The 20,307-nt window shown below is 45.8% G+C and overlaps 1 protein-coding gene across 6 annotated transcripts in view; it reads left to right on the forward strand.

The window, feature by feature from the left end:
* Positions 1–20,307, forward strand: part of LRP1 (LDL receptor related protein 1) — a 329,900-nt gene that overhangs the window by 266,149 nt on the left and 43,444 nt on the right. For all 6 annotated transcript variants that reach the window (XM_060272175.2, XM_060272177.2, XM_060272178.2 and 3 more), the window contains 13 exons: positions 1,191–1,395; positions 4,234–4,426; positions 5,914–6,039; positions 7,643–7,771; positions 8,760–8,879; positions 10,128–10,241; positions 12,212–12,361; positions 13,035–13,160; positions 13,421–13,537; positions 14,423–14,551; positions 15,792–15,914; positions 16,785–16,925; positions 18,279–18,466. In XM_060272175.2, coding sequence (XP_060128158.2) covers positions 1,191–1,395; positions 4,234–4,426; positions 5,914–6,039; positions 7,643–7,771; positions 8,760–8,879; positions 10,128–10,241; positions 12,212–12,361; positions 13,035–13,160; positions 13,421–13,537; positions 14,423–14,551; positions 15,792–15,914; positions 16,785–16,925; positions 18,279–18,466 — 1,861 coding nt within the window. The remainder of the gene's footprint in view (positions 1–1,190; positions 1,396–4,233; positions 4,427–5,913; positions 6,040–7,642; positions 7,772–8,759; positions 8,880–10,127; positions 10,242–12,211; positions 12,362–13,034; positions 13,161–13,420; positions 13,538–14,422; positions 14,552–15,791; positions 15,915–16,784; positions 16,926–18,278; positions 18,467–20,307) is intronic.

Below are 20,307 nucleotides of genomic sequence, written 5' to 3' on the forward strand. Positions count from 1 at the left end.
ACCCGGAAGTAAACATCACAAAATAGGCGGGGCAGGATTACGTGGGCCCCATCAGCTGGTGGGGGGGGGGTCCTGAACATAACCCCCATGCAGATCTGTCATTGCCTGTACTTCTGAACAAAGACACTATGTTCTGTATACTTGTATATTTGTGAGTTGCTTTGAGACATTTTCTGTACTATGTGATAAATAAATGCAATAAGCAAGTAAATTAAATAAACTCTAGACCAGAGGTCAGCAAACTTTTTCAGCAGGGGGTCGGTACACTGTCCCTCAGACTTTGTGGGGGGCCGGACTATATTTTGAAAAAATATATGAACAAATTCCTATGCCCCACAAATAACCCAGAGATGCATTTTAAATAAAAGGACACATTCTACTCATGTAAAAACACCAGGCAGGCCCCACAAATAACCCAGAGATGCATTTTAAATAAAAGGACACATTCTATTCATGTAAAAACTTGCTGATTCCCAGACCATCTGCGGGCCAGATTTAGAAGGCAATTGGGCTGCATCTGGCCCCCATAGTTTTACACTACATTGGAGCAACACCATAGGAAAATACGTTCCTTCTGACATCCTTGACACAGGTCTGTTGCTTCTTTAAAGGTCAGAACCAGTACTTTGAAGTGGGCCTGGAAACAAACTTGTAAGCAGTACTGTTCTTTTAAAATAAATGTGATTCCCTTTGGCAAGCACCCTTGGGGTGCTTAGCTACCACATTTTGGACCAGTGGTAATTTTGGAATGTTTTTCAAAGGCAGCCCTTATTAAAGCTCATTACATTTATTGACCCTAGAGAGAGTACCATGCAATGTATCAGGATAGCCAGATCCCTGTTCTCCAAGAAGGGTGCAGTTTGTACACCTGAACATCCAGGTACAAAGCTTGAATGCATCCTCCACTCCCACACTGAAAAACAGCCTTGGAACTCTCCCTTTTAAAGTACACAAGGCAACCTTTGTGTGTATACCCTGAGTAGTGATGTCTAGGCAGACTGGGAGTGAATGCGAACTGAAAGTCTGAAGAACCACTGGAGTGAGCTTTCCCAGTTTGGACAAGCTTCGCTGTAAAACATCCCAGCCACAGCTGACCAAACAGTCTTTCGAAGTCAGAGAGATGGTAGCAAAAAAATTGCTCAAGGCATATGCATATGCTCCTCAATAATCAATTTTCCCCTTCCCTTCAGCCTGATGTTTTGGACCAACTGGAATGAACAACACCCCAGCATCATGCGGGCTACACTATCAGGTGCCAACATGATCACCATCATCGACAAAGATATTCGCACCCCCAATGGTCTGGCCATTGATCACAAGGCGGAGAAAATCTACTTCTCTGATGCCACACTGGACAAGATAGAGCGGTGTGAATACGACGGCACCAAGCGATATGTAAGTCAGCAGGGCTCCTTCCCAGGGGGTCTGGCGTTAGCAGGCTCTAAAGAAGAGGTGGTGAACCTGTGGCCCTCCAGGTGTTTGCTGCACTACAACTCCCATCATTTGTTGCCTGTGGCTATGCTGGCTGGGGTTGATGGGTGTTGGAGTCTTAGCAACACCTGGAGGGCTATAGGTTGCTCATCTCTGCTATAAAGTCTCAGAAGTTAGTCACTTCTTGCCATTTGACCAATGGGTGTAGCAGACCATTTCTCACAGATGTGGAAATGGACCAGGATGATGAAGGCCTTGTTTCTTTTTAGTCACTGAGGTACATGGAAATCTACGGAGGGCACCCCACCCCCCACTTCTTGTCCAGTAACTGGAGACAGATGTTTTTTGTGGTTTTTAAGAAGTAGAAGACAGATGGAAAGAAGAATCACTACACACATCTCACTTTTGTGTAGGTGGTGTAGGTTCCTGCATTGCTTAAAAAAACCTACTAAATCAGTTTAATGAAAGGTAGTCATGGGATAAACAAATGTATATGTATACAAGCCTTTCTCAGCCTGGTGCCATCCAGCAGGTTTGGACTACAATTCCCACCAGCCCAAGCTAGCACAACCATGCTGGCTGGGTTTGATGGGACTTGTAGTCCAAGCCATCACAAGGAAACCAGGTTGCGAAGGCTGATGCACACTATGGGAAGAGATGCCTCTTTCAAAGCACTTGCAATTCTGTTATAAACTACTGATTGTTTCCAGTCTATAAAACAGAGCTTTGAGTGGTAGCAAAACAGAGCACTTGTGTATTTGCTACCTCAATAATGGAGTGTTTTGTTTTGTGAAATATACACATCATGAATTATGGGCAAACTTCCAGAGAGTCAGTGCAGACATATGTGGAGCCTAAGAACATGGTCTTTTGTCTTTCCTTCTGCATGACTAGCATGGTCTTCAAGTTGCTCTCTGGTTTTGATCCTTGGCCATCATTGTTTTAATGTCTGGACATCAACTTGCTGCCAGAATTAATAGTGTGTGTCTCAGGCTCAGGGCAAATACTAAGGGCCATGTATATATTTTATTATACGTAATAGCCTACCTTTTTTCCAAGGAGCTCAAAGCATTGTATATGATTCTCCTCCCCCCACGTCCCAATTTCCCCACTAACAGCAACCATGTGAGGTAGATTAGCTTGAAAGAGAGTGATTGGGCCAAGGTTACCCAAGTAGGTTCAAGCTTTAGATCATGTTATACCAGTTGTGTACCAGTTATATTAATTGTTTATTCATTCCCGAGCTCAATTTTTAAGTGTTGGTTTTGGGATTTAAAGCCACATATTGTTTGAGACCAGGTTACATCTGCCTGTACCCATATGAACCTGCATGAGACTTGAGGCATCCACCTTTAACTACTATCTGGTTGGCAGGTACTAGGGACAGAGCCTTTTCAGAGGGGACCCCACATCTTTGGAAATCCCTTAGGTAGTGCATATGGCTCATTGGTGGTAGTAGTAGTAGTTGTTGTTATTATTAACAGGAATTTTATTATTTATACTCCGCCCATCCAGTTGGGTTGCCCCAGCCACTCTGGGCAGCTTTCAACGTATATAAAAACATAATAAAACATGACATATTAAAAAGCTTCCCTATACAGGGCTGCCTTTAGAGCACATTTTAAAGACTGCCCACCTCCCACCAGCTTGGTGTTCATCTGATGGTTTAACACTCAGTTTCATGTTTATATGTGTATTTTAATGACTTTTGTTGGCAGCCTCAGGAGGGTTTTTACCATAAAATATGAGATCCAAATGTGTTATGGTAACTAAGTTAATTGTGACTGGGGATTTGGACACACACACCCACACACACCCACACACACCCACACACACCCACACACCCATCCAGCGCTCTGACCAATAGATCACTGGCTCTTTACCAAGTGGTAACCTACCTATGAGACACATTTTACCACTCAGTAAACCGGGCATCCTGCCAGTGTGGCTCATCTTGCAATAGGAACAGATTAGAAAGGAAGAAATTGGGACTAATTAATTCTGTCTACCTGCATAGAAATATGTGAATGGAGGGTCTCACTTGGTTAGGACAAATCTAAGTTGTTGTTTCATAAAAAACCTAAAATCTTCAAAGCGCTTGTATGTATGTTGAAACATAACTTATTTTTATATTTACTTTTTGCACTTAAGTCCCATCTTTCCCTTATCATGGAGCCCCAGACAGCATATGTGTGGTTCCCAGACAGTCTCCCATCCAGAGATTGACCCTACCCAGACTTACTTAGTTTCAGCCTTCTGAGCCTTCAGACCAGACCTTGGATCTAGCATTTTGGGGCAGCCTCATAATCTATTCACTTTAGCTGCATCATTTTGGAAAACATGCCCCCCCCCATTTATGTGGGAGTTAAGTTCCAGGGATCATGCCTAAAGCCAAAATCACATACAGTCAGTGGCCTGTGGAATTGCCAAAGTCATTTCCCCCAGAACCCCACCCCTTTCCACCATAGATAGATAGATAGATAGATAGGACTTGCATAAAGCTGAATGCGCACAAGTTACATGTGTGTACATTGCAGGCTTACTGTAGTTCCCTGTCCTCAAGAACAATTTGAAAGAAAGGCAAAGGAAAATTAAAAGTAGTTGCTTGGACAAGGAGTCACAGTGCACAAACCACACTAAAGCAAGCTGGTTACAGCTGATAATGATATGGTAGCATATGAATACACTAGTTAGTCCCGTGCTGAGAGGTGCATGTGAAGCTACTACTGATGTATGTGCTTGGTCAGTAGCCATGGCCATTGTCTCTCTCCTCCCCACTAACATTGTGGCAATCCCCAACAGGTGATATTGAAGGCAGAACCAGTGCACCCCTTTGGCCTGGCCGTCTATGGTGACTACATCTTCTGGACAGACTGGGTGCGTCGTGCTGTGCAGCGTGCCAACAAATATGTGGGCTCTGACATGAAGCACCTGCGCATTGACATCCCCCAGCAACCCATGGGCATCATTGCTGTGGCCAATGACACCAACAGCTGTAAGGAAAGCACCTTGCCTCTTGGGGTGGTGGCGCAGTTGGAGAGTGACCCCTTTGAAAAACACAAGATGGGTAGAATGGTGCTCCTCTCTTTGTTTACCCTCCAGTTCTCCTCTGATTCTTGTAGGCTCTCAACTTGTCACCTCCCTCAGCAATTCGGAAGGAGAAGTGGCCCTTTCTTTCTCTCTGGCCCTCAGCAGAACTCTTAGAGCTACCTGCACCTACCCCAATAGCTTGCTCTGTTGCCCATCCACAGTGCTGGTGCAACCCTTGTTCTCTCTCTGATGGACATTTGTTCCATTTTGGCAAGTGGAGCATATTGCATCCCTTAGGCCAGTGAGGGCCAAACTTGGCCTTCCAGCTGTTTTGGGACTACAATTCCCATCATCCCTGACCACTGGTCCTCTTAGCTAGGGATGATGGGAGTTGTAGTCCCAAAACAGCTGGAGGGCCAAATTTGGCCATCACTGCCTTAGGCTATATGATAGATTGCCTTTTCTTTGGCTCAGCTTTGTTTGGGCTACGCCAGGGGTCAGCAAAATTTTTCAGCCGGGGGCTGGTCCACTGTCCCACAGACCTTGTCGGGGGCCGGACTATATTTTGAAGGGGGGGGGATGAACAAATTCCTATGCCCCACAAATAACCCAGAGATGCATTTTAAATAAAATGACACATTCTACTCATGTAAAAACATGCTGATTTCCAGGCTGTCCGCGGGCCGGATTTAGAAGGCGATTGGGCCGCCCCCGGACCTTAGTTTGGGGACCCCTGGGCTATGCACACCCAAGAGGGAGGGAGCCCACAGACAGGTGTGCCACTGGGATGCAAACTGTGCAAATAAATATCCACCTAGCCCAACACAGCTGCCCCCCAGGAAGTAACACATGAAAGGCACAGTGGTGTTAGTATTCAGCTGTTGCTTCCTCTCTCACCTCCATATCTGGTAATTAGAGAGATGTTTTTTCTAAACATGGAGGCTCCATTCGAAACTACCATAAATAATAGACATTATGACATGGTTAAGTCTCTTTCCCCATGACTTTAATCCTTTTTATGCTAGTGACTCACACAGGTTAATTTTGTTCTGCAAAAGCCAATGTTCCCATTCCCCCAGCTGCAGAGTGGAGGGAGGAGGGTGACCTAGTCTTGAGCGACCTGTGGATGTTGTATGACAGCAACAGGCTTCACACATTGTGGCTATGTGATGGTTAGAGCTTTCAGCCTTGAGCTCATCATTCAAGAATGTTGCAAATTGGTGTGAGGCTGAAGCATAAAAACAGAGGTGGCGGTCAGACTTTGGCCACAGTTCTCTGTTTACTTGGGAGTAAGTTCCAGAGAACTTAGCTGGGCATGCTTCCAAGTAAATATACATAGGGTTGGGCTATAGAACTTCCTTTGTGCCTCTCATACCAGACTGTTCAACCCATATTCCCCCAACTCTGATTTTGCTGTATCTATTTCTCTTCCGCTCTGACTCTTCTACCCAGGTGAGCTCTCTCTGTGCAGAGCAAACAATGGTGGTTGCCAGGACCTATGCCTTCTCTCAGCCAAGGGTGAAACCACCTGTTCTTGTCGTGGTGACAAGATCCTTCAGGAGGATCTTACTTGCAAAGGTGAGCACCCACAAGGATTTGATCAGGCATATGAAGGTCATATGGTTGTGTCTGTTTCCATGTGCTAAGGGTCATGGTAGGGCAAAAACTTGAGTGCTGTGCACAGGCTGGAGGAAAAGGGAGGGACTGTTTGTTATATTTCCAGATCTGGGTCATCTCCTCTCATTTGACCATGGAATTACATGTTGATATTTTACAGCATTGGTAGTTGTACACCTTAGCAGAAATGAACAAAGCCATTTCTGCACACGTGGAAACCTATGGGTTGCAGAATTTCTGCAACAGCCTCTCACGGGCTCTGCCACCCACTAATCTACCAGTCTGGCAGGTCTCATGGGCCCCAGGTCTGTAGTATTGCGTGAAATATCCTTTGTCTGGAATTGTGTGTAATATGTAGCTGTGTTTGTGGGATTACAGCAGTCCCAGAATATAACCAGGGCAACAGCTTCAGTATTTTGTGCAGGCCAAAAGAAGAGTGTTTGATCTGGCAATCAAATTATAGTGGCACCTCAGTTTGCGACCACAATTGGTTCCGGGGAGCCGGTCGCTCCCCGAGGCAAGCTTCTGTGCGTACGCGAAGCACCAATAGAGCGCTTCTGTGCACGCACGCGCTGAGCAGATCGCTTCTGCACATGCACACGCTGCACAGATCGCTTCTGCGCATCCAGGCGCCGCGGAACCCGGGTGTAAACACTTCCGGGTCCATGGTGGTCAGAAACCGAAGCGGTCGCTCCCCGAGGCGGTTGCAAACCGAGGTACCACTGTAATATTAACTCATTTATGTGCATAATAAGTTAAAGTGGAATGCAAAAAGGCACAGAAAAAAACATCAACTTCAGGCTTCACTTCTAGCAGAAGACTGGCATCAAGCATCCACCAATGACAGCTGCTGGATAGCTCAGTTGGTAGAGCATGAGACTCTTAATGTCAGGGTCCTGAACCTCATGTTGGACAAAAGATTCCTGTATTGCAGGAGGTTAGATGACCCTTGTGGCCCCTTCCAACTCTACAATTCCATGATTCTAAGTAAAACACAGCTGTGAAAATATGGCCCCCTTTTTAGAAGTTTATTTGGGATGCATGAATCTCTCAGTGCTCTTGATGCCACTGGTTCCTCATCATAAGAACACAAAGAATAGCTCTGCTGGATTAGGCCTCTCTAGTTCAGTGGCCAGCCAGATACCATGGGAAGACCATAAGCAGGACATGAGCGCATCATAAATATGGCTTGTGCAGAGTGTCATGGTGAATGCATATAAATATTCTGCGGTGACTTTTGTTCTTATGCCAGTACTTCTTAGAAGCTTTGGTAATTAAGTGTGGTAGTATATAAATACCTCAGTTAATCAACTAATTAATTATATTCCCATTAGAGCAGAATATTACTTTGACCTAATAACCCTCACCTCACCCCGCATCCCCACAGGCACTGTTTTGAAGGTGCCTTTCACTAGCTGGTACCAGTTCCAGCATTTTCCCCTCCCATATGTCAGGTGCAAGTGTACAGGTGGTTGTGAACGTGAGACACATCTGAAACAGTCTCCCGTGAAATGAAATGCTGGGCTCATTCTGCTTACACTCACCCCTGTTCTCCCTTCCTTAGCGCCCAACTCCACCTGTAATGTGCTCAATGAGTTCGAGTGTGGAAATGGTGACTGCATTGATTTCAGCCACACCTGTGACGGCGTGGCCCACTGCAAGGACAAGTCGGATGAGAAGCAGTCCTACTGCAGTAAGGCTCCTTCCTGTGCTCCTCCTGCTTTGCTTCTTTCTTCTCTCTGCCTATGGATAAATTGGATTCTTCCTCTTGCACCCATGGGGGCTAATAATGCAGCTTGCACAAAGGGGCTAGGTGCCACTTTTCCTTTTTCCTCTGACCATTTTTTTTGGGGGGGAGACTTCATCCCATGGTTAACTTGAGAGAAGTAGATTGGGTTGCCTGGAGTGCTGCTGCTCTTCTTGTATCCTTGGGAGAAAGCAGAGTTCTTAAGGTCTAAAGCTCTACACACAGCTGTTGTGATCCACTCTGAGATCTATGGATGAAGGGCAGTATAAAAAATTAATAAAGAAGAATATTTAGTCAGGGTCTTTTGCATTACTCTCTGTAAACTACAGCTCTCTCTCTCCCCCTCCCTCCCTCTCTCTTTCTCTTTCTGACTGATAGATATGTCAGTCGAGTAAAATTTCCCACAGAAATGGTTTTTGCTCTTTTTATAGCATTAGTGGTCTCTATTTGCAGAGTAGCATCTTAGGGGGACATACTCATTATCACCCCTGTGGATCAAACCAAATGCCTGTGCTTTCCACAGTGGCCAGCCAGGTGCTCCTGGGAAGCCCCCAGACAGGGCTTGAGCAGGTAATAGCCCTCCCTCCAGACTTCTACCGCTGGACCTAAATGAATTGTGAGTTCCAGCAGATGAAGGATACAATAAGTCCTGCCTTATAATCTACTTCTCTTTGCCACAGCCCACATTGTGCTGAGCAGGTGGGAGAAGGGCCCTGTTTGCCACTCTACACCCAGATATTTCCATTGTGCAGAAAACACTTGGTTGGTGCAGGGACATGCTTAGATTCTGTTTTAAGAAACTTTAATGTGGCTGAAATCTACATAAGCCTTCTCAGTGGGACTCTGCTAGGTTGAATTCAATGCATTCATTTATACTCTCTGTGTGCGGTCCTTTTGCACACATATTCACTCACTAATACGTTTTATGTTGCAGACAACCGCAAATGTAAGAAGGGCTACCTGCACTGCACCAACAAGCGTTGTGTGCACAGCAGAGATTGGTGCAATGGTAGGGATGACTGCGGGGACAACTCAGATGAAGTGCCTTGCAACAGTAAGTGCTGTTCAGGAGGGCTACCCCTGCTATCTGTCAAGGTTAAGGGGCGAGCAAAATGTTTCATTGCCTTCCCCTGCTCTACTAAGCATTTGTTTGCACAATCTTCTGGAGCTGCAGTTTGGCTTTCCTGTTACATTGTGTTACCTAATTCTTAATGCTTAATGCAGAGCATCCAGCAGACATAAGACTTTAACCACGGACAGTGCTCATCCATTGCTGGTTGTCTTCATCCTGATTCATGCACAGGGAAACAGTGGTTTAGCTTGACAAGCTAAGCCCTGTCCTCAGAGGGCATGTATTCAGCTCTCTAAAGACCTATTCCTGTTGCCAGCATATTGGTGGCTAGAGTGCTGGATTTAGACGAGAGTTAGAAATCCACGTTCGGCCACCTGGGCCCATCAAGTCTGTCAGCCTAGCCTCCCTCACAGGGTTGTTGTGGGGCCATGTATGCTGGTCTGAACTCATTGGCACCAGATTGGCATACAAAATGGATGTGATGATGGTGTTATAAGAGTTTTTAAAGGTTTTCTTGCCTGTTTAAAAGGGTCCTACCCCGGTAGGGAGTCCGAACCTCCGAAGAGATTGGGCAAAATTAATTACCCCTCTTCGATAGTGCAAAACAGAGACCAACCCAAGGTAGATGAAAGCAAGGCTAGTTGCCCGTGGTTTATTTGCCAAGAAAATAAAACAATCTGCTGCAGGAGGGTGTTCTCTCTCACACAGGAGAAGGACCCAGAACAAAGGGTCTCCCTCCCCATATATAGAACTTTGAAAATTCCCTCCTTCCCAGTCCAGCCCACCCCCAGAAGCATCTGACATACATCACAGAAGGGGTGTAGCCCAAGACCACCACCACCCCACATCAAACCTACATCAAAGAAGAGGCGTGAGAAATCTGCCAAGTTTACTTGTTAATGTTGGATCACCATGGGGAGCCTGGCCACTCTTTTTGTAAAGATAATTACTGAGTTCCTGAGACAGGTGACAAGCTCCCCTGTTCACACCTTAAATGTGCCCTTAAGGCAGGATCTGCGAGCAGAGAGACAATGGGGAGGGCTTTTTTTCATTTCCTCCCTCCTTTCAAAGAGAAAGGGCTTGTCAGCCTGGGAGAGTCAAAATGGCTACAGGACTGCCCTCTTGCACATGTTTGCTTGGTACATCTATGAACATTTAATACACATACATTAAAAAACCTTAAAATTCTCACAACAATGGCGATGATAATGTGCTACCTATTCATTTCAGAGACTAGCTGTGCTGCCACAGAGTTTCGTTGTCGGGACGGGACCTGCATCAGTAACTCAAGCCGTTGCAACCATCAAATAGACTGTGAGGATGCTTCAGACGAGATGAACTGCTGTGAGTGTTACGCGGGCATGTGAAATGCTGTAGCACACACTTTTCTACAGGTTTTCCCCACTCTACACTTCTCTCTCGCTTATCAGCTGTTTTCCAGTTGGCCAGGGCCAATCCAGTCTGCTCTTCCCACAAGAAAGAGAGCCCTTGTCGCTTCCCAGCCCCTTCCCCATCGAACAGCACCTGATATGTCTGCTCTTGGCAGTTCATCCATGCCAGGCATTTAGTTGAGTGCTTTGTGGCAGTCTTGAAAGAATTTGGAGGAAGAACTGTATATCTGTGTGTGTGCAAAACAGGTGAAGATGCAGATTGGGAGGAAGAAATCATGCAGCTCTGTTAGAAAAAAGGCAGCCATAGAATCATAGAATGTTATAGTTCAAAGGAACTTAGAGGTGATCTAATCCTGGCTCCTGCTCAGTGCAGGAATCTTCCTGCTGCAGCATCCCTGCCAGATTAAAAGAAAGATGCAAGAGGAAAAGAGCTGGCAGTATGCATCTGCACTACCATTAGGGTAGGGGGGCGGAAGCTGTGACTCTCCAGACATCATTGCACTCTTAACTTCCATCAGCCCTGGCTTGCATGGCCTGCAGTCAGGGATGATCAGAGTTGTAGTCCAGCAACATCTGGAGAGCAACAGATTCCCCATCCCTGCAGCAGGGACTCTGGAGTTGAGTATGAAACCTAGAATATCCTAAAATTTCCAGCAGAGGTTCCCAAAGTAATCAGCAGGGTAAACTAGTGTGCCACAAGGAAGACTGAATAGTAGGTTGAAAACATAAGCCACCGGACCACATTGAATACACTGACCACTCCATCACCTGTTGTAGCATTCTTCAACCTTGCAGGATCATCTTATCCCAGGCATCCCCAGACTGTGGCCCTCCAGATGTTTTGGCCTACAACTCCCATGATCCCTAGCTAAGAGGACCAGTGGTCAGGGATGATGGGAATTGTAGTCCAAAACATCTGGAGGGCCGAGGTTTGGGGATGCCTGTCTTATCCCATATATGCTCACTGTTGCAAATGCCATACTCATTCCCCAGTTATGAGAAAGCAAACTTTTAATGTGGCAGGACCAGTGCTTTGGAACTCCCTGCCTATTGACACAAGGCAAGCACTTTCCCTTTATGGTACCTATTTAAAGCATTTTTATTTAGGCAATCCTACCTAGACACATAGATGTTGGCATGTTTTTAATCTTTGTTACTGATAATTTTAATTATTTATAAATGTTTTAAATTAATCTAAACTGGATTTATTGATTTTTTTTGTAAATCACTTAGAGATTTTACTACAATTATGTGGGGGGTATAAAATATAATTTTAATATATGTATGTATATATATTTATTGAAACTTTGGCTTTCCAGATATTGTTGGACTGCAACTCTCATCATCCTCAGCCAACTTGGCCAATGGTCAGGGATGATGGAAATTGTAGTCCAACATCTGGGGACCCAAGGTTGAAGAACACTGGCCTATTGGATTAGGAAGTTCCCAGGCAGCATTGATTCCCCACTTCCACCCCGGCTAAACCATGAGTGGCAACATCATCCAGAGGAAAGGGAATGTTCCCTGGCACAGCCTGTACTGCAGGTGTCGGGCACAGAGGAATCCCAGAAGCATCACTGTTACTATCTGGTCCTATCCCTGATCTTTGTCCGATAGGGTTAAAAGAGAGGTGGTATACTTGGAGGCATTATTCACTGGGTCAGCCACTCCTCTTTTTGTTGTTCTGGCAGTTGACTGAGAAAAAATATGTATGTGCATGCATACATCTTTTTGAGTAGAGTATGTAAAAAAAAATTAAAGACTGCATCCCCAGCTATCAAAAGTCTGGGAAACACTGTTTTGCAGCCCTAAAATTTGGCACATCTTCTGTTGGAATGGTTTACATAAAATACTGTAAGTGCCATTGTATCATGATTCACACACAGTTTACATGACTGCGTGATTTGTTTCGTCTCTTAATAGCCACCACGGACTGCAGCAGCTTTTTCAAACTGGGAGTAAAAAGTACCACCTTTCAGAAGTGTGAGCACACATCCATGTGCTATGTTCCATCCTGGTTGTGTGATGGCAGCAATGACTGTGGAGACTACTCAGATGAGCAGAACTGCCCAGGTGAGCTGGATGTCTGAGACTAGCCCTTGGACTGGCAGGCGTTGGGCCTTGGTGGGACGGAGGGGACACTTCGACTTGTAGAGAGATGGAAGCCTTGGTTTTAAGCTCCTCTGGTTGGCATCTTCTGGCCTTTATATACCTTCCTTTCAGGGAAGCCAGATAAAATGGGGAAATCCAAACTGAGCAGTACCTTCCAAACACTGTGATGTTCCTCACCCCCCATTTCAAGAAGAAAAGGAGGACTACCTTCTCCCATATCAGCTCAGTATCTGTTTTCATCAAATCACAGAATTGTAGAGTTGGAAGGTACCATGAGGATCATCTAGTCCAACCCCCTGCAATGCAGGAATCTTTTTCCCAACATGGGGTTCCAACCCCAAAACCTGAGATTAAGAGTCTCATAGCTCTACTGACTGAGCTATCACACTATTAACGGGTGGGAGAAGGAGGAAACTAAAAACCAAGGAACGGCTGTGGAATTGCAATATTTACTGTTGTTGAATCTCCTGCTTATAAGATGAAATGTACAAGAATCACTGGTTACTGCCTGTTTTGTAATTTCTTGCTTTTAAATTAAAACCCTTAAAATGGTGTTGGTGGGGATAGCTCTCTAGGTGACTTCCATCACTCCCTGATCAATTTATTCTCTCTCCTTCTTCCTTGCCTTCCCCAGGTATTGTGAGAAAATCCAAGTGCCCAGCCAACTACTTTGCCTGCCGCAGTGGGAGATGCATCCCCATGACATGGACCTGTGATAAAGAGAACGATTGTGAAAATGGCGAGGATGAGACACACTGCAGTAAGTGTTGCATCTGCACTGTGACTGTGAGCAATAGGATTGGTTCCTGAAGCATATAATTTTAGAGTTTGGAAGGGATATTGGAGGTGATCTAGTCCAAATGCCTTGCTCAGTGCAAGATCCAATGAGTAATATATATTTAAATGGCATTATTATTTATCGTGCAAAACTGCTGGAGAAGGGGTTGGGATTGAGGCCTCTTTTCAAATCCTTAGGGTGGTTTTGGTTTTGGTTACAGAAGTGCCTATTTTCCCCCCCAGATAAGTTATGCGTCCCAGTGATGTTTGAATGCAAGAATCACCGCTGCATCTCCAAGCAGTGGGTGTGTGACGGTGCAGATGATTGCGGAGATGGCTCTGATGAGGACCACCGTTGCAGTAAGCCTTCGCTTCCAATTTAGGAGGGAGAGAGGGAGTGAAGATGGGAAAGCATTCTGGGTCTTAATAATAGAATTATGGAAGGACTTTAAAAAAAAAGTCATTGTATCCAGGTCTTTGCCACAAAGCTAGGCCATCTATCCACCGGCTCCTCCTCACCTCCCAAATATCAGTATATGCACCCCTGATCACAGTGAAGAAGAAGAAAAAGGAAGGGCTGTGATCATTATAGGAAAAATACTTTGGGATAACATGCACAAATGTACCAAGCTTCAGTGCTGCAGCAGAAAGCATAAATAATGTTGAGGTCATGTGACCTGGGAGTAGGGTGGGAGTGGAATAATTTCCAGAGACCACCTCCAGCAAAACAAAAAAACCTGTTGAGTCACCTGAGAGGAAATTAGCAGTGTGAGCTTGAGTACCAGCATCCTGTTCTAGACAGGAGCAGTTCCTGATGAAGAAAAGCCCTCCAGCTCTGGAAGGCAGGTGGTTTTCCAGCAAGCCAGAACAAAGGAAGACTGGGTCCCCACCCCCACCCCTGACCTCTATTTATTTATTTATTTTGGGAAGAAGGCACAAGGCTTTGGGAAGAAGGCACAAGGGCTCTGGGGACATCCTAGAGTCCTCATGCCTGCATGAGCTTTCCAGAGCCAAATAAGCAGCCCTCCACCTTGTGGGGGATGGCGATCCCGGGGGTTCCTGGCTTTACACAATTTTGTCTTTATACGTGGACCTCCGGAACCGAACCCTCACAAAAGGTGCCAGTTACCTGTAGCGTTGAGAGCAGCATCAACCTCCTTCTACCTGAGTACTTACTTTGGCTCTGTTGAGTAATCGTCAGTCTCTTTACATATCCCTCTTGATCAGTGGCTTCTGCTCCTCCAGGTCACAGCACTTGTGCTGCAGGCTCCTTCCAGTGCCCAAACAGCTACGTGTGTGTCCCAGAACGCTGGCTGTGTGATGGGGACAAAGACTGCAATGATGGAGCTGATGAGAGTGTGGCTGCTGGCTGCTGTGAGTCGCTTCTTCTCAGTGCTCAGATTCTGATCACGATCACATGTTGGATTGTTTCTTGTTGACTTATTCCACTAGTTTCCTCAGACTGGCTTGGCTTGTGTTGCATTTTCCCTTTTCCTCTTCAGTGTATTCTCCTCAGTGCTGGGTGGGAATATGGGTTAGTGTTAAAGACACCGTGGAGGAAAGAGAAAAGGGATTCAGTGGTAGGTACAAAATCCTCCCTAGTGGCATGTCACTGGCCCAGTTCACATGCCACAGTAAACCATAGTTGATGGTTTAACACAGAAACACCTGCCTGGACAGTCTGTCTCTTCTCTGGAAACATATCCTGTCCAGTGCTATTCCAGATCACCTATTTCGATATGTCTGCCTCTGTGCCAAGCTGCAGTCATATTCCTCTCAACCTCTTCATAGCCTGGGTTCCTTCCATAGATACAGAGTAGACTGCATTCTTATCAGTCTGAAGAGTCATAAATTACAATTCCTGCATTTCTTCCTCCAGCAACGGAGACAATCACAATCACAAATCAAATAAACATTCAGTCAGTAGCCAAACAATCCCACGCTTCCCAACACTTAACCTCTTCTCATTAATCAGGAGAGGGCAGAAAAAAGCAAATGCAGAAATCTCAGTGTAACATTAAACCGTCTGCCCCCCTCCTTCTCCATTCTGCTGCAGGGATTTTCCCTCAAGACGTTAAAATTCCATTTAAATGCCTTCAGAAATTTCAAATCTTACACGACAGCTGATTAAGTCACAGCCTGCATTACATGTCTTGTCTAGTGAGTGATTCTTAGTTTTACCCAATTAGTCAAATTGAAGGAGGAATATTTCCACTCTTTATGGCAGTCGTTCTTCGGCAGATGATTTGCTCCTGGTATCACCCTCATTCTGCTTCCTAAGGGGGCAGTCATGGGGTCAAACATGGGGTCAAAGCTATAGCCTCCCCAATTCTTCCCAGGGAGGTCCGGGAGAGGTCATGCCTCATTCTCTCCTTGCCCTCTGCCAGAATTTCTTTAGAACCCTTGGAGGGGTTGTAACTGTTTGTTATGAACTTTAAATGTCCAGGGGTGTTATAAATGTTTAAAAGGATGTGTGATGCTTTTTAAAGTTTGAAAGGAGTACATTCTACATGCTACAAAACTACTAAATGTCCAAATGGTTATTTAGTAAGAGGGGTTGGATTGCAAAAGAGAATAAGGGAAAATGATTACACGTTGTGATGTCTGATTTCAGTGTACAACAACACATGTGACGAACGGGAGTTCATGTGCACCAACCGGCAGTGCATCCCCAAACATTTTGTGTGTGATCATGACCAAGACTGTGCGGATGGCTCTGATGAAGCCCCAGATTGTGGTGAGTACACACCTAGAACAGGAGAGTAGGCAAAACCCTCCAAGTATTCTCCAGTTTGGGTTTTCGGATTGAAAGTAGGTATTTCAGGGTAAGGGGGATATTTCTGGAAAAACATATTGTGCTTGTTGCCACTGTTTCCCCACATGTTATTTATTTGTTTTTCATGGAGTCTCATGGGTGATTCCAGACGGTTGGGGGGTCGCATAGTAAATGGATGGTGTCCCAGTGCTACACAGCCAATCAGACTGGCAAGCACAGCTGCCTGGAAGTGAGAGCAAGGGAGGACAGTGTAAATGGCTGGGGTTCAAAAAGTGGTTGCTTTGAGGTCTCCAATTGCTGTTTTTCATTTGTCAGCTCTCAGAGACTGTCTAGCCCTCTGTGTATTGCCCTCCCGTCACCACTGTGTCCTTTGGTCATGGTGGCTGACGTTGTGTCCCAGTTTCAGCCTCTATTATCCCTGATGGCTTTGTAATGGTGCACCAATCTGTACTCATATGAGTAGCAAGGCTGGGAAAGCCTCTGCTGAGCCTCTGCAAACCCAGCCAGGTTTAACATAAGTTCTGAGCTTGATGGACAATCACTTGATCTCAGATTCTTCTGAGTGGGCAGATGGTTAGCAGTTGTTTCTCTGAATAATCTCAATGCTTGGTTTTTTATGGTTCTTTGTTTTTTCAGTTTCCTAAATTTTTTATTAAACTGTTTTGGACTGTGGGTGCCTGGGCCCTCAGGGCCCCCTGGAGTATATCCAGTGATAGGATATATCCCCATTTACTTTGCCTCCACATGCATGTTGACTCTCATATCATTGGAGCTTGTTACATAGTACAGCCTGACTTTCCCATCTTCCCCACCTTCCCTCTTTCCCCTCAGAGTACCAGACATGTGGCCCCAACGAGTTCCGCTGTGCCAATGGCCGCTGCCTGAGCAACAAGCTTTGGGAATGCGACGGCGAGTTTGACTGCCATGACCAGTCCGATGAAGCCCCAAAGAATCCCCGCTGCTCTGGTCCTGGTAGGCTCTGTGATGGATAGGGAGATGGGAGAGGCCTGACTGCTTGCAGCCGAGCTTGTCATGTAGGGAGCCTACAATTAGGAAAACTGCAAGGAAGCTGTTTTTAACTTGACTAATTAGTCTGTTGGTGCTGTCCCTCCAAGCCATATTGCATTTAATTCCAGCCTCCCCACACCTTCCATAGGCCATGAGAGGTGTTGCAGTCTACACTTGAATTCTTAAATTGTAATATTTTGATATTGCAGTTATTTTATCATGAATATTATGAAACTGTTCTGAATTGTATTTGTGCATATGAATATTACATGCGCTGTGTGTGTGTGTGTTATGCTTTCCTGTGTGAAACACATTGAGTGTGTCTGTGGAAAAGCAGTACACAAGGTAAGCAGTACAACTGTGGTAGGGAGTAGACCAGCCACATTTAGAGTGCTGCTGTGCATTCACATGTGCTATTATTACTATTTATTATTTATACCCCTCCCATCTGGTTGGGTTTCCCCCGCCACTCTGGGCGGCTTCCAGCAAATACCAACATACATCAAAATATCACAGATTAAAAACTTCCCTAAAGAGGACTGCCTTTACGTGTTTTCTAAATGTCAGGTAGTTGTTCATCTCCTTGACCTCCGATGGGAGGGCGTTCCACAGGGCGGGCGCCACTACCGAAAAGGCTCTCTGCCTGGTTCCCTGTAGCTTTGCTTCTCGCAGTGAGGGAACCGCCAGAAGGCCCTCGGCGCTGAATCTCAGTGTCCAGGCTAAACGATGGGGGTGGAGATGCTCCTTCAGGTATACAGGACCGAGGCCGTTTAGGGCTTTCAAGGTCAGCACCAACACTTTGAATTGTGCTCGGAAACGTACTGGGGAGCCAATGTAGGTCTCTTAGGACCGGTGTTATGTGGTCTCGGCAGCCGCTCCCAGTCACCAGTCTAGCTGCCGCATTCTGGATTAATTGCAGTTTCTGGGTCACCTTCAAAGTTAGCCCCACGTAGAGCGTATTGCAGTAGTCCAAGCGGGAGATAACTAGAGCATGCACCACTCTGATGAGACAGTCTGCAGGCAGGTAGGGTCTCAGCCTGCGTACCAGATGGAGCTGATAGACAGCCGCCCTGGACACAGAATTAACCTGTGGCTCCATGGACAGCTGTGAGTCCAAATGACTCCCAGGCTGCGCACCTGGTCCTTCAGGGGCACAGTGACCCCATGTGGGGGGGTAGCTTTTAGGTTGTGTGGAAAGAATCATGACTGGGGCAGGGGGTCCATCAGGAAGAGTGGGTGTGGAAAGAAAGAGAGAATCTCACTGCTTTGAGACCATCCCTGGCATCTCCTTTCTAAGTCTTCCCTGTCTAATTCCAGAGAGCAAATGCAATGACACCTTTTTCCTGTGCCGTAATGGGCAGTGCATCTCCAACGACCTGCTCTGTGACAACCAGAACGACTGTGGCGATGGTTCTGATGAGCTGAACTGCTTCATCAATGAGTGTCTCAACAAGAAGCTAAGTGGCTGCTCCCAGGAATGTGAAGACCTCAAGATAGGCTACAAGGTTGGGCCTGGTAGTTCATTCTCCTCCTATGGTGGTCGTACTTAGTTGAGCCAAAGGCAGTCGTGGTGTGCTCTTCCTGGAGAGCTACTGAATCATAGAATCATAGAGTTGGAAGAGACCACAAGGGCCATCCAGTCCAGCCCCCTGCCAAGCAGGAAACACCATCAAAGCATTCCTGACAGATGGCTGTCAAGCTTCTGCTTAAAGACCTCCAAAGAAGGAGACTCCACCACACTCCTTGGCAGCAAATTCCACTGTCAAACAGCTCTTACTGTCAAGAAGTTCTTCCTAATGTTTAGGTGGAATCTTCTTTCTTGTAGCTTGAATCCATTGCTCCGTGTCTGCTTCTCTGGAGCAGCAGAAAACAAGCTTTCACCCTCTTCTATATGACATCCTTTTACATATTTGAACATGGCTATCATATCACCCCTTAACCTTCTCTTCTCCAGGCTAAACATACCCAGCTCCCTAAGCCGTTCCTCATAAGGCATTGTTTCCAGGCCTTTGACCATTTTGGTTGCCCTCCTCTGGACATGTTCCAGCTTGTTACCCAACTGTAATACTGGACACAGTATTCCTGGCGAGGTCTGACCAGAGCGGAATACAGTGGTACTACGGTATTACTTCCCTTGATCTAGATGCTATACTCCTATTGATGCAGCCCAGAATTGCATTGGCTTTTTTAGCTGTTGCATCACACTGTTGACTCATGTCAAGTTTGTGGTCTACCAAGACTCCTGGATCCTTTTCACATGTACTGCTCTCAAGCCAGGTGTCACCCATCCTGTATTTGTGCCTTTCATTTTTTTTGCCCAAGTGTAGTACTTTACATTTCTACCTGTTAAGATTCATCTTGTTTGCTTTGTCCCAGTTCTCTAATCTGTTAAGGTCATTTTGAAGTCATTGATAAAGATGTTGAATAAGACTGGGCCCAAGACAGAACCCTGTGGCACCCCATTAGTCACTTCTCTCGAGGATGAAGAGGAGCCATTTGGGTTCAGTCAGTCAGCCAGTTACAAACCACTGGATGGTAGCATTGTCTAGCCCACATTTTATCAGCTTCTTTACAAGAATAACATGGGGCACCTTGTCAAAGGCCTTGCTGAAATCAAGATAGGCTATATCCACAGCATTCCCTTCATCTACTAGGCTTGTAATTCTGTCAAAAAATGAGATCAGTTTAGTCTGACATGACCTATTTTTCAGAAACCCATGTTGACTTTTAGTGATCACAGCGTCCCTTTCTAGGTGCTCTAGAATCTTTCCTGGTATTGATGTCAGGCTGACTGGGTGGTAATTGTTTGGGTCCTCCCTTTCCCCCCTTTTGAATATAGGGACAACATTTGCCCTCCTCCAGTCTGCTGGGACTTCGCCTGTTCTCCAGGAATTCTCAAAGATTACTGCCATTGGTTCTGAAATCACCTCTGCCAGTTCTTTTAATACTCTTGGATGTAGTTCAGCTGGCCCTGGAGACTTGAATACATCTAAACTAGCCAAGTATTCTTGTAATACCTCCTTACTTGTTTGGGGCTGTGTTTCCCCTGCTGAATCATCTGCTCCATATTCTTCAGGTCAGGCATTGTTTTCTTTTTTGGAGAAGACTGAGGCAAAGGAGGCATTGAGGAGTTCTGCCCTTTCTCTGTCCCCTGTTCGCATTTCACCATCTTCTCCTCTAAGTGACCCCACTGTTTCCTTGTTCTTCCTTTTGCTACGGACATACCCATAAAAGCCATTTTTGTTGCTTTTAACCTCTTGAGCAAGCCTGAGTTCATTCTGTGCTTTAGCTTTTCTGACTTTGTCTCTACACATGCTGGCTATTTGTTTGAATTCCTCTCTGGTGG

The sequence above is a fragment of the Zootoca vivipara genome, chromosome 2 (assembly GCF_965207765.1).
Source record: "Zootoca vivipara chromosome 2, rZooViv2.hap1.1, whole genome shotgun sequence".
Taxonomy (NCBI): Eukaryota; Metazoa; Chordata; class Lepidosauria; order Squamata; family Lacertidae; genus Zootoca; species Zootoca vivipara.